General features: G+C 54.4%; 1 protein-coding gene across 8 annotated transcripts in view; it reads left to right on the top strand.

Moving 5' to 3' along the window:
- The window catches only part of PTK2B (protein tyrosine kinase 2 beta), a 94,746-nt gene that overhangs the window by 34,896 nt on the left and 44,527 nt on the right, over positions 1–15,323 (top strand). For all 8 annotated transcript variants that reach the window (XM_059728089.1, XM_059728083.1, XM_059728081.1 and 5 more), the window contains exon 2: positions 14,273–14,520. In XM_059728089.1, coding sequence (XP_059584072.1) covers positions 14,314–14,520 — 207 coding nt within the window. In that variant the 5' untranslated portion in view covers positions 14,273–14,313. The remainder of the gene's footprint in view (positions 1–14,272; positions 14,521–15,323) is intronic.

The raw sequence follows: 15,323 nt of genomic DNA, 5'->3' as shown, positions 1-15,323 counted from the left end.
AGAAGGAAACCTGTTCTGAGCTGCCAAATACTTGAGTTTGGAACAATATGAATCTTCTCTCTTGTCTGGGTTGGTGGCCAAACTGAGGAATGGCCAGTTTGCATTTGACTTGTCACTGGCTCTGTGTGCTTTTGGGAACACGTGTGCATGTGTGTATATGCGTGTGTGCACACGTTTCATGCATGTAAGATCTCAACTACATAATAAACCCATGCATTAGCTTGATAATTATAAATACATCTTCACTGTTATTATGGACTTGTTAGTGGGTGAAATGAGTTTTCAGGAGAGTGGGGCAAGAGGTGGGTAGAGCTGTGCTGCAAAGCGGCTTTGTCTGGGTGCATCTACATGAGACGCTTACTGCTAAGTTGCTCCGCAGTAAAACGTCACTGTCTACACGTGCGGTGCTATTAGGCTGGAGTAAACTAATGCACTCTGCCATCAGATAGCACTGCCAGATGCAGGTACTATCCTATGGAGGAATTATTTATTCTGCAGGAACGCACGTCTAGATGCTGACGGGGCTGGATGGGGCATGAGGATGCTTCAATGCAGAGGCTGCCTGCCAGCTAGCCCCACACTGGAGCACCCTCGCACCCCAGCCAGCCCCTCCGCAGCACGTTGAGCCGGGTCAGAGCAGCCCCAGATGGACAGGCTGACCGCCTGGGGGATGTGCCACCCCAACTCAGCATGCTGCGGTCCCGGGCACAGGAATTGCACGTGCAGATGCATTGTGCAGAAGGCCTGGCCAAAGGCATGGAGACTTGCCAAAGGTTAGAGGCAAGAAGGGCTTGGAAGCTGGCACTGGTGGACAAGCACGCAGGTAGGGTATGGTGCTGGATGATTCCTGCTTTGAGCCCTCCTGATAGGGCTTCCAGCCTTGTTTTTCTGTGCAAGCAGAGGTAGCTAGCCCTGAATGCAGTCAAGATTCGCCCCAGGCCTGGGTCTCAAAGGCTAGAAAGTTCCTCTGGTTTTAATCCAGACTGCTTTAATCCAGAATCCTGGCCCTGCTGCAGCAAGGGGGTGGTGACAGTGCTGGGGACAGGGAGCTCTGGGAACAAAACTATGTGCCAGTCGCCCGGGAGCTGAGAGAAAGGAGGAGGAGGAGACGGCCGTGGACAAGAGCCAAGGGCTGTGGGGAGCAGATTGGTCTGTAACCAGGCATTGCACGGGATAATGGACCTCCGACTGGAGCTAATGAGCCTGTGAGGGCTCTGGTACAAGGACGCCGGCACTTATCCCCTGGCTTACGTCGTCAGCGGACGTGAGCGTGGCCCGGTGAGAGGCGGTGGGAGAAGAAGGGAGCTGCACGATTGCCTTTTGAACGCTCAAAAGAGCCCATGTCAAGCAAATGAGAAATGAGGGCTGGCTGCGAGGGGAGGCTTTTTGGAGCTATGCTGCCCGTTGACCTGCCTCCCGCCCGGATAACGCCGAGCAAAGCGGTTTGAGTGAACCGTGTCCGTCGCAGCCCTCTTCCCCCACCTCAGTTTCATATTGTACAAGCCACATCTAGGTCTATCGGGATCGCCATGCTCTGCCGTCCTCCAAGAGCTGGGCAATGGTTCCTAGGTGGGTGGTGAATTATTTTCATTGTACCCAGGGGGAAACTGAGGCATGAAGCAGGGCAGGGGCTGGCTCCAGTTCACGCAGATTCAGTGGCAGGATGGGGGATTGCACACCACACCCGTCTTTTCCCTCCAGATTTACCCCTCCAAAACTGAGGTGCATGTCTTTATGGGGGAAACCCATTTTTCTTTGCTGGAATAGAAGCATGGAGATGCTGGGCTGTAATGACTGCCAAACGGCTGCTGTTGCTTCTCTCTGCACCAGCAAGGGTGGAGGTCAGTGTTACCTCCTCACCCCCAAATTGGCAGTAGCTTTGGGCTGATCAGCCAAAAGCTGCTGTCAATGCAGCAGCAGCTCTGAAAGGTTCATATGGTTTCCTGCTGAGCCCCTGGGTTGGTCGAGGCCCGGTGAGCTGTCGCCCCGAGAAAAACAATCTCCTTTTTCCTACGTTCTGTGTTGAATGAGTGAGGTCCCGTCTTATTTGGAGGTGTGTGGTATGCAAGGCAATATGGTAACATCATCTACGTCTGTTGAGTCTCGGGCACTGCGGCCGCTGGACCTGTACCGGTACCGGGCTCTCCCTTGAAGTGCGTAGCTCAGGGCTTGTTAAAATCTTATCCCACAGTGCTCACTAGCTCCACCAACAGCCTTTGCTTAGGTTTTTGCACCTGGTTAACTTTGTTTCTCGTGTGACGTTGCCTTCTCCCCACACCCTTGACAGTGACAGGAGCTAGGCAGTTCAGAGCTGCTTTAGAAAGCCCTGCAATTAATAGCTCCTACTCCAGTCCCCCCGTTCTGCAATCAAGGGGAGCAAGAATAGTTTATGCACTTAGGGCATGATTACACATGCTTTTATGCACGCCTAAACTTAATACGCATTTGCCTAATGCGCATTAAGGTGATTTAGGCATGCGTCTACACGTGCACTCACTAAGGTGCATTAACGTGGTGTGCAGACCGACTTGGCACTGGTCCCAACTCAGTTGACATACACAGTGTTACTGCACCTTAATGCATGTACGTGTGCGCTAACATGCTTTAGCTATCCTTGCCTAAGTTTGATACCTGCTTTTGCAGGTATCAAATTTAAGCACGAATGGCCTAAAACCGCCATGTTTAAGGTGCATTAAAGGTGCACCCATGTAGACCTGCACCCTTAATGCACCTTAAACATGGCTAATGAGACTTAAATTGTCATGTGTAGGTGCGTCTTTAAAGGTAAGAGGGAACTGGTGTTTGTTATCACGTGAACCAAAGAGTCCCAACCTTGTTAGGCTCAAAGCCCTTCCTTAGACTCGAGCCCCTCCTTGAGAAAATGCCAGCTCTGAGCTCGCACTCCTTTTTTTTTCACTATGGGAAAATACTAGAGTAATTCTTCTTTTATGGAGATCTCAAGCAAATAACAGGGCAGCATGCTTCAGGTGCTACCCAGTTGGAAATCCCTGGGTTTATCTTGTGAAGATAAATCTCTGGGTTTATCTTAGGGGTGAGCACACCTAATGGTGCTAATGTTTCCTGGCATCCCCCAGCACCCTTAAAAGGATCTCATGGCACCCCAGGGTGCTGCAATATCTCAGTTGAGGATCATAGCTGTAAAGGGTGCATTGGGAATGGCGCTGGGCCCTACGGCCAAGTGAATGTTGTGCATCCTCAATGTGCCTTTCAAGCCAACATGATTTTTGTTTTCCCTTCAGTTCTTCCCAAATTGCCCAAATTTCATTTTGGACCTGCCAAAATATTTTGTTTTGTTTTCAGAGGGTTTCCACCTTTCATTGTATGCCCGTGTATGCATAACAAATGCAATATAACATTAAGCAGAACTGAGCCTTGAAGTGTTTTGAAAGGGAAAGCAGAAGCATGTTGCTTCCAAAATATCCAAGTGAAACATTTGTACTTTTTTTAAAGCTTTTCATTTCCCTCCCCTGCTTTCACTTTTATGGCCAAACCTGAAGCCAGCTCCGACATGCGGCCAGTTGTGATCAGTCCAACACTGCAGTTTTTCTGGCAAATCTAGTTCTCTGACAAATGTTGCCCAGCTTTAGTCAGGAGCAGGGGATTAGGTTTCGAGAGGAGGTGGATGGATGGTTTAGATGGGGATGATCCTGCCTTGAGCAGAGGGTTGGACTAGATGGACTCCTGACGTCCCTTCCAGCCTGGCTTTTATTTGGTTTGCCAGAGGGTCCTAGAGCAAGCCTAATGTGGGATCCATCCTCCCCAAAACCCTCTCCCAGGCCTTGCATGGGCTATGGGCTCCCAGCCCCAGTCCTTGCTCTTCTTGGGCTATGGGCTCCTTGGCCCCCTTGGTGTCTGGCAGGGACCCCTGGTCTTTGGCCCCTCTCTCTGGGCCCTGGCCCTGCTCCTAAGCCAGGTGAGACTCCTGGGTTCCTCTGGCCCCGCCAGTCTCCGGCTGTGGCCATGCTCTTGGCTCATCCCCGGCCCCTCTCCGGAGCCAGTGAGACCTTTGGGCTCCCAGACCCTGCTGACAGCCTGCCTTTCCCTGGCTCCAGACCTTCTCTATTCAGCCCCTCCTGGGCTCAGGCTTTCTCCCTCCGGGCCCCAGACACTCTTCCTGGGCTACAGGCTCCTTGGCCCCCTCAGTCTCCAGCTCAGGACCCCTATCTTTGGTCTCATTAGATGCTGGCCCCGCTCCTAGGCCAGTTGAGATCTCCAGGCTCCCTGGCCTGTGATCCATGAACTTTGGCCCATCTGTGGGCCAGTGAGGCTTTTGGGCTCTTGTTTTGGGTCCGAGGCCCCGCTGACAATCCTTTCCAAGCTATGGGCTCAGAGCGGCTTATTGCAGCGCAGCTGTTATCTCAGGAGCCCTGCTGCAGCCTTGCTGTCAGGAGCTCCTCTCTCTCTCTGGCTCCCGGGGCTAGACTGCCCCACCAGCTCAGGCCCTGGGTTTTTATGCCTGAAGCCCCACCCCTTCCTGGTCAGGTGACTCCCTAATCTGCCCCTGCTGCTGCAGCTTGCTTCTTAAAGGGGCATGCACCCCAAGTGCCCTGTCGCATGGTCTTTCATGTTTTGGGGAAGGCTGAGAACGAAGGAGGTCTTAGGTTGACTCTGAGGGTGCTCAAGCATTGCAACAGGCACCCAGAGAAGTGGTAGAGTCTCCATCCTTGGCGGTTTCCAAGAGCAGGTTGTCTGGGATGGGTTAGTCAGGGATGATTGCCTGGAGCTGGGACTGGGCTAGACCTCGTGAGGTCCTTTCCAGCCCGATTTTCCTATGATCCTACACTGAGGGAGAAGATGCTGAAGGATGGCATCATGCTCTCTGCTGAGCATGCACTGGGGTTTCAACGGTTGTGCTACAGAGGTGCCAGCTACGCCTCCACCATTACACCGCTCTTATGCACGCACGCACAGCCTTCGAACCCCGCTTTGCCCGGCTGTTGCTAGCTGGAAGGTGAGTCACGCTCATGGCACACAAAGGCGGTAAGGGGCATTGCCGTCATGGTATCGTGCGCCTCGGCATCACGAGCCAGGACCACGTCAGCTATTGTTACGGCATGCATGACGCCAGCGCGGGTGCTTTTTTGCCATCTGGGGTCCTGGTATCACATTTCATGCGTTATTAAAATCCATTGCAGCCCTGTGCAGACAGGAAGCCTCCGGGAAGCAGTGAGCTCAGCCACTCTCCTGTGGCATAATCACTGCTTACAGCAACAGATGCCTTCCCGCTGTCCCTCTCCAGCCTGCACGAGGAGTCTGTAAGAGCTACCGGCGTTGCCTTGAAACAGGCAGTGATAAAGCCATATTTTCTCACATACAACATGCCTGCAAATATAACACACGCCGTGTTTTTGAAAGGCAGAATGAAGGCAAAAGGAGCTTTCCTTGAGAGCCTCTGCAGGGGTGTGTGTGGAGGAGGACGTGTTCAAAGAGAGCCCTGAATAGGGCAGTGTTACTTGTGTTTTCCCTCCAGGAGGGACTGAAGTGGAAGAAACTGCTCTTACCGTATTTCCTCAACTATAACACAAGCCCTATTTTCCAGGAGCTGAATTTGGAGGGGAAAGGTGCATACTCTATGCTGGAGAATAAGACATGGCCAGAGGTGATCAGTTGATTGCAAAGGGTGTTGTGCAGTTTTGGTGCCCTTCTCCCACCCTGCTGCTCCGGGCTCCGTGCACGGCCCTGCCCGCTTCCTCTCCTGTTTCAGGCTAGCTGAGATGAGATGAACCCAAGTGTGGGAAAGCAGCAGGGAATGGCTAAAACATAACTGCATGGAGAGATGGGCTGTGATGGCCTAATGGGTCTACCCCATCTCTCCTGGCACAGGGGCTACGGGAAGATGGACCCTTCTCCAAATCTCCTGCCAGTCCCAGCTACATCATCCCAGACACGGCTTTGTCTGGGACGACGGGCCAGCAGTGGTATTTTGCCCACCTCCATATCTGCTGTTGCTGATTGCCCCCTCTGCCCCCACCACCTTTCTGCTCCGTGTATTAGGGGGTTTTTAAGCCTCCCCCAGAGGTGCTGGGTGTTGGTTGCAGCTGGGGATGGGGACTGGTCCTGCCCCTCTGCTCAGCGTCAGACCCATCATCATATCTAGGGTCAGGGAGGCATTTCCCCACCTCCGGGCAGATTGGTATTTGCTTGAGCAATGGAGCAGGCTTCCTGCCCCGCTTGGCTTTCTGCAAGCTGAGCGTGCTGGGCCCTCCCTTGCCCTGCCAGAGCCACGGGCAAGGATTTTGACTAAATCCTGCATGCATTACGGCTCTTTTGCTATATATGCACATATATTTTTATATCCTGCCCATCAGTGCGATAGTCCCTGATGGCCAAAACCTGCTCCAGAAATCAGTGAGTTACCTCTGCAAAGAACCGGCTCCAAATTCACCAAATGCTAAAAAAAACCCCTCCAGGAGGGGACTGGAATAGATTGTCTCTATGGAAACAATTGTTTGCAAACAATGACGTGTCCCTCTGGAAGGCTTGCAGCCAAACATAGGTGATGGCTCCAGGTGAGGTGGCGTGTGTGGGTGCCCTGGGCCAAACCCGGGATGAGCTGGATGGGACAGGGAAGCCTGAAAGGAAGTGAGATGATTAAAGCCCAAGGCACATTCCTAGTAGCCTGGGAAAGGCAACTGCACCGTAACGACCTGCTTCCTGCTCTTTGTCCTTGCCTTGCTGTCTTTAGGATGGCTCAGCTCAGTTGCATGGTCCCTATACTGCCAGATGACGATGGAGAGTCCCCTAGGCAAAGCATGGGTTCATGAACAGGAAGCTTTGGGTTAAAACCCCAAGGCGAAGTGCCGTCGTTCACTTCTAAATGGCCACTGCTTTGCAACCTCAAAGGCTTATTTTTGCATCCCAAGTGGTTCTTCTGCTACAGAATTTGAAAGCAAATGTGGGGCGGGGTGTGATCTGGGGGAAGCTAATCAAGCTACATGTGTCAGGGGGGGGGGGGGGGGTTTAAGCCTCCTTCAGAGGCGCTGGGTGCTGGCTGCAGCCCAGGCTGGGACTCAGCCTTGGAAGATCCTAGCTAGAGGGTCTTGCCCCTCTGCTCGGGGTCTGACTGAGGTTGCATTTGGGGTCAGGAAGGAATTTCCTCCCCTGGTTGGACTGGTACATGGACTTGGGGGGGGATGCCTTCCTCTTACAAACTGGGTGGAGAATCCTCTGTAGCAGGGACACGATCCTCTTCCTGGGATCTCTTGTATATGAACAGCCTTTGCAACAGCAGGACGTTGGCCACCGTGGTCCCCCTGCTTTACCTGTGGCAGGTCCGGGTGTGATGCCCGGTGCTGTGTCAGGGCTGACTGTTTAATTTTGCGGAGAGAGCAGATAATGGCTGTATCTGGGCTGATTTGGACAGGGCTGATCCTGCCAAAGGCAGGGGTTTGGACTCAGTGGGACCTCAGGAGCTCCCTTTCAGCCCCGCTTCTCTATAACTCTATTATTCTATAAAATGCTAAGCAGAATTAGATAAGCAGAATAAGCACCTTTGCTTAATAATGAGATAAACACCTCTGGGTGAGAGGGACACCTTAATAAGACAAGCAGAATAAATGAACCATTGCATCTTGCTCTGTCGGTCTCCTGCTGGACTCCGGCAGGCTCCCAAAGGGCATAACCCCATTCTGTGGCAGCAGTAGTCAGCTCTTACCCTCCTTGTATGCAAAGAGGAGCGGACGGAGGAGTCGGTACCTGTAGGCAAGTTTGGTTCTTGCCTTAGCAGAAGTTTATATAGAAGTGAGAGCATCATGAGAGAGGTGTTAGTATCTAGTCCTCGTCATCAGGAGGTGACTGGGGTGGAGCAGGAGGGGTAAGGTCCAGGCTGGCATGGCAGCGACTCCAAATCTGGGCTCAGAGATTGGGGGCGAATGCTCCCATACAAGGACAAGAATTTGCTCCCGGGGCAAGAGGCTGTTCTGGAAACAGGGGCGTGGGGCTATGGGACCCCAGTGGGAGCAGGGCCAGGCCCCAGCGGAGGTGACCGTGGCACGCGCCGTGACTCGTGGCTCCAGGCAGGTCGCCGTTCGCCATCCCGGGGGTGTCCGCGGTGAACGTGGGGATCCGGGCCCAGGCAGCGGAGGAGACGAGGCCTCCCCACCCCCAGCCCAGCAGCTCCGAGCCCTGACAAACAGGCGGCGGAAGGGAAGAGCAGATGGAGACATTTATTAGCAGTGGGCTGTGAAGCAGGCGGTCGGCTCCAGCCCGCTGGGAAGCGGCTGTACCCGTGAGGAACGCGCCTGGCCCATCTGTGCCCGGGGCTCACGTGCTGGGCTGCTTCCTCCCCCAGGCACCTTCTCGCCACCCACCGTCTCACCTGGTGCAGCCTGTCCTGGGGGTCTCTGTCCCCCGTGCACTCCCAGCCCTGGCCCATCCACCCACATAGGCTCATCTTCCTCCTCCCCTTGCAGACCATCCTACTGACCTCTGTCCCCTGCTCAAGGGCATCCCCTGTTCCCACTCTCTCTGGCTTCATCATCTCCTTGCCCTTGTTGCCGACTGCCCTGGTTCCCTGCAGGGTCTCTCGCTCTGTGCCAGCTTGCGCTTGCAGAGGGAAAAAGGACAATATTCTTGGGGCCTCTCTTCTTTTGCTCCCTTATCTCAGACCAGCTCCAGGCGGCTGGCTTCCCTTATCCCTGCCCTCACACCACGCCGAAACCCCTTTCTGCCAGTTCCCCTCCAACTACAGGTACTCACTCCCAGGACTTGGAGCCTCCAACCAGGTCTCCCTTTGCTGCCCTGCCTGCCTCTCCTCTCCTCTCTGCCAGATGCTCCTAGTGCAATGGACCTGCCTCTCGATCTGATCCATTCAACCTAACGCAGCAACCACATGCAAGGTGATGAGGAGGGTCGGCATTGCCACTGAATGCAAGCTGCCGTGGGACTCCTGCAGCTGGGCTTTTCTTGCTGATAAAAGGGACCAGGTCAACCCAGGGTAACCCAGCATCTCCATTCTCCATTCAGGAAGCTGTGTTCTCCAGTAGCTCAACTAAGCCCATTGCAATGGGGCTCCATTAACCTCGGCAATAGATAATGGATCTATTATTATTATTATTATTATTATTATTAGCAGTAGTAGTAGTAGGATTGGTCAGGTATCCAGGTTGTAGCAATATGAATTTTCATTTCTACCCAGGAGCACTTGTACAATCTGCTCTCTCCTCTGCCTGGTGAACGGTGTGCGCGCCCAAAACCTTGCAAATAAATAAAATAATTTGTTTGCAAATATCTAGTTGGTCTAATAAAAGATGTCACCTTTTCCATTAGTCTTATTACTATTAATATTTGCATTATTATTATTAATAGCTGGAGAGTCGCTGGTGTTATAAAGTCCTTTTGCAGCCTGCATGCAAATATGTGGCTTGTGGGCTTGTGAGGTCTCTGCTCTGAAGATAGGGCTCCCCACTTCCTTCCAGCCCCAGCTCAGTCCCCAGAGCTGCCTCGTGGCCAAGGCAGACGGCTTAGCCGGCATTTGGCTGTTCTTGGGCAAAGCCCCTTGGTGTCATTGATGCAGGGTGGCCTGAGGAGTGTGTCTGGGACCAGAAGCAGTTGGTGGGCTAATGATCTCTGCTGGCAGATAGGGCCAGCGGGGTGCACCTTGCAGGGACATATCAAGGTAGCACCCACCTTCATCCCCCCGGCTCACTTGAGTCTCCCTATTAATACGGGGGCAGATGGAGACATGATCTGGGCATGCAGTTGAAAGGAAGAATCGTGCAGCTGTGTGTCTGGATCCCAGGAAAAACATCTGCACTGGCAGAGCAGGGAGGCAGTGGGAGATGCCAGGGAAGGGGGGGACTCCCCATCATGGGAGGTGTTCAAGGCGGTGGACAGACACTGGCTGGGGATGAGTTACGTGTAGCCGCGTCTGTGCTCTGCTATGGGGATCTCCCTGGGGCAGGGTCGGGTGTGATGCTGGTGCTGTGTCGGGGTGACTGTAGCTTTGCTCAGATGTTGGACGTTGGGTTTGTCCAGGCTGGCTCGGACAGGGCTGATCCTGCCTCAGGCAGGGGTTGGACCAGGGGTGGCCTCTAGAGCTCCCTTCCAGCCTCCTTGCTCTGGGATTGTATATGTTTCTATAAAAATTGGGTGCTGCTTCATCAGCAGCCATGTACCCCCTACTAGCTATCGACCTGGACCCCCTCAACATCAGCATAGCTAGTTGACTGCATTCCCTTCCTCTCCGCCTATCCATGCCACTGCCTTTCCTGGCCTGTGAGCTCCCAGGGCCAGGGCACGTGTCCATGCAAAGCTCCGTGCAGCAGGGCCCTGGGTGCGCCCGAAATCCCCGCTGCAAATCAAGTGATCTCGCGGGCGGCAGAAGAGCAGGTGTGGCAGTCCTGTGGGCTGTCTAGCAGCCTTGCTCTTATCCGTGCTTTCCTCCCCTGTCTCTTGCTGCCATGTGCAAATAGCCGCCCGGCGCTCTGCAAACATCTGCAAGGGCATTCCTGTCCTGGATTGCTGCATGCTGCTACCCACTTGGCATGGGGCCTTCACTGGAAGTGAAACAACTGGCTTTTCCTGGACTCCAGCCTCTTGCCAGGGTGCCAAGAGCATGCTCTGCTCCTGGCCGATGAGCCCTGCTCTCCTCTGGGATCCTCTGCTGTCATGCTCCTGCAGTGACTTCTTCCTTTCCCAAGTGGCAGCCTATGCAATGGAGTGCAATGTGGTGCAGTGAGCTGGGCTTGCACAGGCAGCTTGCACTATTGCTCTCAGCGTGCCCTTTGCTCCCTGCACTGGATGGCAAATGCATTTTATGAGTTGGCCCAGCTGCAGCACCTGCCGGGCGGCATGGACTCGGATACCTGTACCTGCTTCCGGTTCTCCATACAGCTGGCTCAGCCCAGTGCAGCCCAGCTGAAGGTGCCGCTGCCAAAGTTGTGAGCTGATGGAGGAGATGATAAGGACATCAGAACAGCTGTGTACTGGGCCAGACCCTCGGTCCGTCATGCCCAGTCTCCTGTGTCACAGGGGGGCAGAGAGCAGAGGCTGGAAGGGGGTGAGCAGGGTCTGAGCAGGGTTTTCTCCTCTTCTTCTCTCCCTTGCAGCCTCCAGCATTGAAGGTCCAGGCCGTGCCCCTCACTCCCTGCTCAACAGTGACTGATGCCCCTTTCCCCCAAGGATGTGTCCAGCCTCTTAATGGATCTGGCTGGACTCTCAGCTCCCACCGCATCCAGTGGCCATGAGCCCCACACTTTAATACCACGCTGGGTGGAAAAGAGCTCCCTGGTGTTCATTTTAAACTTACTGCCAACTTATTTCACGTTGTGCCCCCTCGTTCTTGTCTGATAAGAGATGGTTAATAATAAATCCCTATTGATTTTTCCTTTGCCATGTCATATCTAGTAAACCGTTCTCATGGGCTGTGGCCTGGACCATGCACCTTGCTGCTTTGCTACCCAGTAACACCCTCAGGCCCCCAGTGAGACCTGAGCAATGCAACCCTGCAGTTATTCTAGCTTCGGTGTTGCAAGGGAGCATGCTTGCTGCACCTCTCCGCTGCTTGATAACTGGTGCAGGGAGGCTTTAGTTGAAATAAGCAGCATTTGAGATGGAGAAGACCCCGGTGGTTATCTCTAGTGCATCCCCTGGGCTGCCCTTGCAAGTCTGGTGCAGAACAATGCAAAGCTTTCCCTGGGATCTGGACACTAACCTACAGACCGGTGCAGCAAAGGCACCTCGGTGAGCTGGTGAGGAGTGAGATCAGAGCTTGCAATGGTTGATGGACCCCGAATGGTCCCCTGGGTTATGTGGCACCAGTTTTGTGCCCCCCTGTTGGAGCAGGGCACAGGGCTCCCTGCATGCACACAACCCCAGTTTGCACGAGGCTTCCCGAGTGTGACTTCGGAAGCTCCTTTGCACTGACATCAGGACAGGGTGATGGCTGGCACGATAGTGGGAAGGAGCCGAGAAGCATATTCATGACACAGAGAAAAAGCCCATGTGCATCCTCTCCACCCCCAGAGAAAATCCCACCTCCATCCTCTTTATAATCCCCCTTCAGGGATCTGATGACTGTTATGACAGTCGCCCTTCAGAAAAGAAGATCAAAATGGGATTTGATGACAGTCTCCAAATCCCTGCAGGGAGATGACAGAGAGGATGGAGGTGGGCTTTTCTCCGTGGCCTCGGGACAGGATTAGGAGCAGCAGCTTCCAGCTGCAGAGGGGAGACTGAGGCTGGAGACGAGGAACTTTCTGCCCTGGGGGGTGGTCAGGCATTGGGACAGGTGGTGGCATCTCCATCCTTGGACACTTTCCAGAGCAGGTTGGGTAGACACTTGTCTGGGCTGGTTTAGTCTGGGATGCTCCTGCTCGGAGCAGGGGTTGGACTAGATGTGACCTCCCGAGGTCCCTTCAACCCTCATTTTCTGTGATTCCCTGGCTCCATTCCCTGGCCTCTTCCCTGCACTCTCTGCTTGGATAGGCAGTGTCATCCCGCGTCAAATCCCTCCTCCAGTGTGGTGAGCAGATACTTCGCCTCCCTCAGCTGCATTGTCTCCACCCCAGAAGTGGCTGCATCTCGGGGGTGATTTGCTGTGACCTCTTTGCAATCTGGTTTGTGTGCTGGCGGATGGGCTCCCAGCTCCTGCTGGGGAAGGCATGCAGCTCTGACTTACATAGGCCGTGACATCATGGGGTTTATTGTGTCAGGGAATCACGATGGCTTTGTTAGGGAAAAAGTCCCGTCTCGCTGCTGAGCTGCTACCCTGGGGCTAGATCATAAAGCTAGTGATCGAGAGAGGTGTTAAGCAAGGGCCAAGTCGATCAGCCTGGTAGCGTGCGGGACTCCTCCTCGCAGCCAGACAGAGGCCGAGAGCCGGAGCTGGGCGAATAGCACGGTTTTCATTTCAGTAGCTGAACTGAAGATGGGTTAAAATAACTCCCAAACCCCATAACCCCTACCAAAAAAACCTGATTCAGGTGGAATCAAACAGACACTTTCCAGGGGAAAAAAACAGAAGGCTTTGGTTCAACCTGACATGCCTCCTTTGGCTGGAGGTAAAGATGTCCAGTTTTAGTTAGTTTTTTTTTTTTAGCAGAGTGGAGGTTTTTTCCCCTCTCCACTTTTGTTGAAATTACTATTTTCCCAAGACACCAGGTCTACCTCCTATAATGAAGAGTTCCCAGGGTGCCTGCCTACCGTGAGAGACGCCAGGTCTACCTCCCATAGGGCTGTATGGGGTTGATGGGTGTCTGGCTGGAGCACACGGGACACCAGGTCTACCTCCCATAGGGCTGTATGGGGTTGATGGGTGTCTGGCTGGAGCACACGGGACACCAGGTCTACCTCCCATAGGGCTGTATGGGGTTGATGGGTGTCTGGCTGGAGCACAAGGGACACCGGGTCTACCTCCCATAGGGCTGTATGGGGTTGATGGGTGTCTGGCTGGAGCACAAGGGACACCGGGTCTACCTCCCATAGAGCTGTATGGGGTTGATGGGTGTCTGGCTGGAGCACAAGGGACACCGGGTCTACCTCCCATAGGGCTGTATGGGGTTGATGGGTGTCTGGCTGGAGCACAAGGGACACCGGGTCTACCTCCCATAGGGCTGTATGGGGTTGATGGGTGTCTGGCTGGAGCACAAGGGACACCAGGTCTACCTCCCATAGGGCTGTATGGGGTTGATGGGTGTCTGGCTGGAGCACAAGGGACACCGGGTCTACCTCCCATAGGGCTGTATGGGGTTGATGGGTGTCTGGCTGGAGCACAAGGGACACCGGGTCTACCTCCCATAGAGCTGTATGGGGTTGATGGGTGTCTGGCTGGAGCACAAGGGACACCGGGTCTACCTCCCATAGGGCTGTATGGGGTTGATGGGTGTCTGGCTGGAGCACAAGGGACACTGGGTCTACCTCCCATAGGGCTGTATGGGGTTGATGGGTGTCTGGCTGGAGCACAAGGGACACCAGGTCTACCTCCCATAGGGATGAATGGGGCGGATGGGGTTTCTAGATGGGATGAGAGGGAAATCAGGTGTACCTCTCACAGGCAAGAATGGGGTTAATGGGGTGTCCGACTGGGGTGGGAGAGACATCAGGTCTACCTCCCATAGTGATGAATGGGGCTCCTGAATATGTTTTCCCATTTGTTGGGGTCTTTTCTAACTTCAGATGCATTTGAAGTGAATTGTGCCACGTTGAGATGCCACGTTTCCAAAATGCACCGTTCTCTTTTGTGACCAAATCTCAATATTTTTAAATTGTTTGCCTTCTTCCTTCACTCATGCACCTCCGTCTCTTCCCGCAGGACAGTGATGCTCTGCTCTTAGCCCCTCGGGCCTCATCAGGATGTCGGGAAACCCAGAGGCCCTGAGCCGGCTCCGGGGGACCTCTCTCCGCAGCCTGGGTGGGACCCTGGACTCCAGCCTGGTGATGGTGCCCATGGACCTGGACAAGGAGGAGGTGCGCATCCTCAAGGTGTGCTTCTACAGCAACAGCTTCAACATGGGCAAGAACTTCAAGCTGGTGAAGTGCACCGTGCTCACCGAGATCCGGGTAAGGGGCGAAGCGCGGGGCCCAGGCATCCCAGCACGTGGGCGGGGAGGTGGAGCGATGAGATCCCAGGGACGTCCACATGCATGAATAAGCCACGAGATGCTTTGCCGGGCCTCTGTGCAGGATAGCCCGCTGGAAAGTAGCATAGCCAAGCCTGTCCAGACACCAAGGCCAACTAGCATGGAGGTCTTTGGTACCAAAGCAGTGAAGGAGCAGTTCTTCCCACTGCTGGGAGCAGTAGGAGGTTGTTGCCTCTGAGGAGCGGGGGGACAGTGCCTGACAGCCCAGCTCTGCTGCGGGTGGAGCTGGGAGATGAGGCAGTCCTGCACCCAGGGCAGGGGGATATGCTGGCCTCGAGGGTGCATGCCGGAGCAGTCGGCTTTCAACCCCGAGCTGTCCCCGCCACTGACAGCCTTGGGGCCTGGTACCACATCCTCCGAGCTGCCCCAGAGCGAGCGCTGATGGAGCATTTTATGCCTCAGTGGTACTGGGGTATGCAGGGAAGACACAGGCCAGCCTGTCCTCATGGCCCCCTGACCTGCCAAGAGGATTGTCTGTCCAGCCAGGCCCAGCTCAGGCCTGGTGACACAGCACAGGGCCAGCCCCGCTTCGGTTGCAAGGTCAAATGGTGCTCCGGGTTAGCAGTGAAGGGCAGCCTCTATTCTCCGTGGCCCCAGGGGATGGGAGAAGACAAGAGAGGTTGCAAGGAGGATGGAGCTGGGCTGCTTTCAGTGGGGGCAGACGACAGGACAAGGAGCAATGGGCTCAAGCTGCAGCAAGGGAAGTTGAGGTTAGATATTAGC

Source organism: Alligator mississippiensis, chromosome 1, assembly GCF_030867095.1.
Source record: "Alligator mississippiensis isolate rAllMis1 chromosome 1, rAllMis1, whole genome shotgun sequence".
Lineage (NCBI taxonomy): Eukaryota > Metazoa > Chordata > Crocodylia > Alligatoridae > Alligator > Alligator mississippiensis.
The sequence above is the reverse complement of the archived record's forward strand: the minus strand, read 5'-3'. Positions and strand labels throughout refer to the sequence as shown.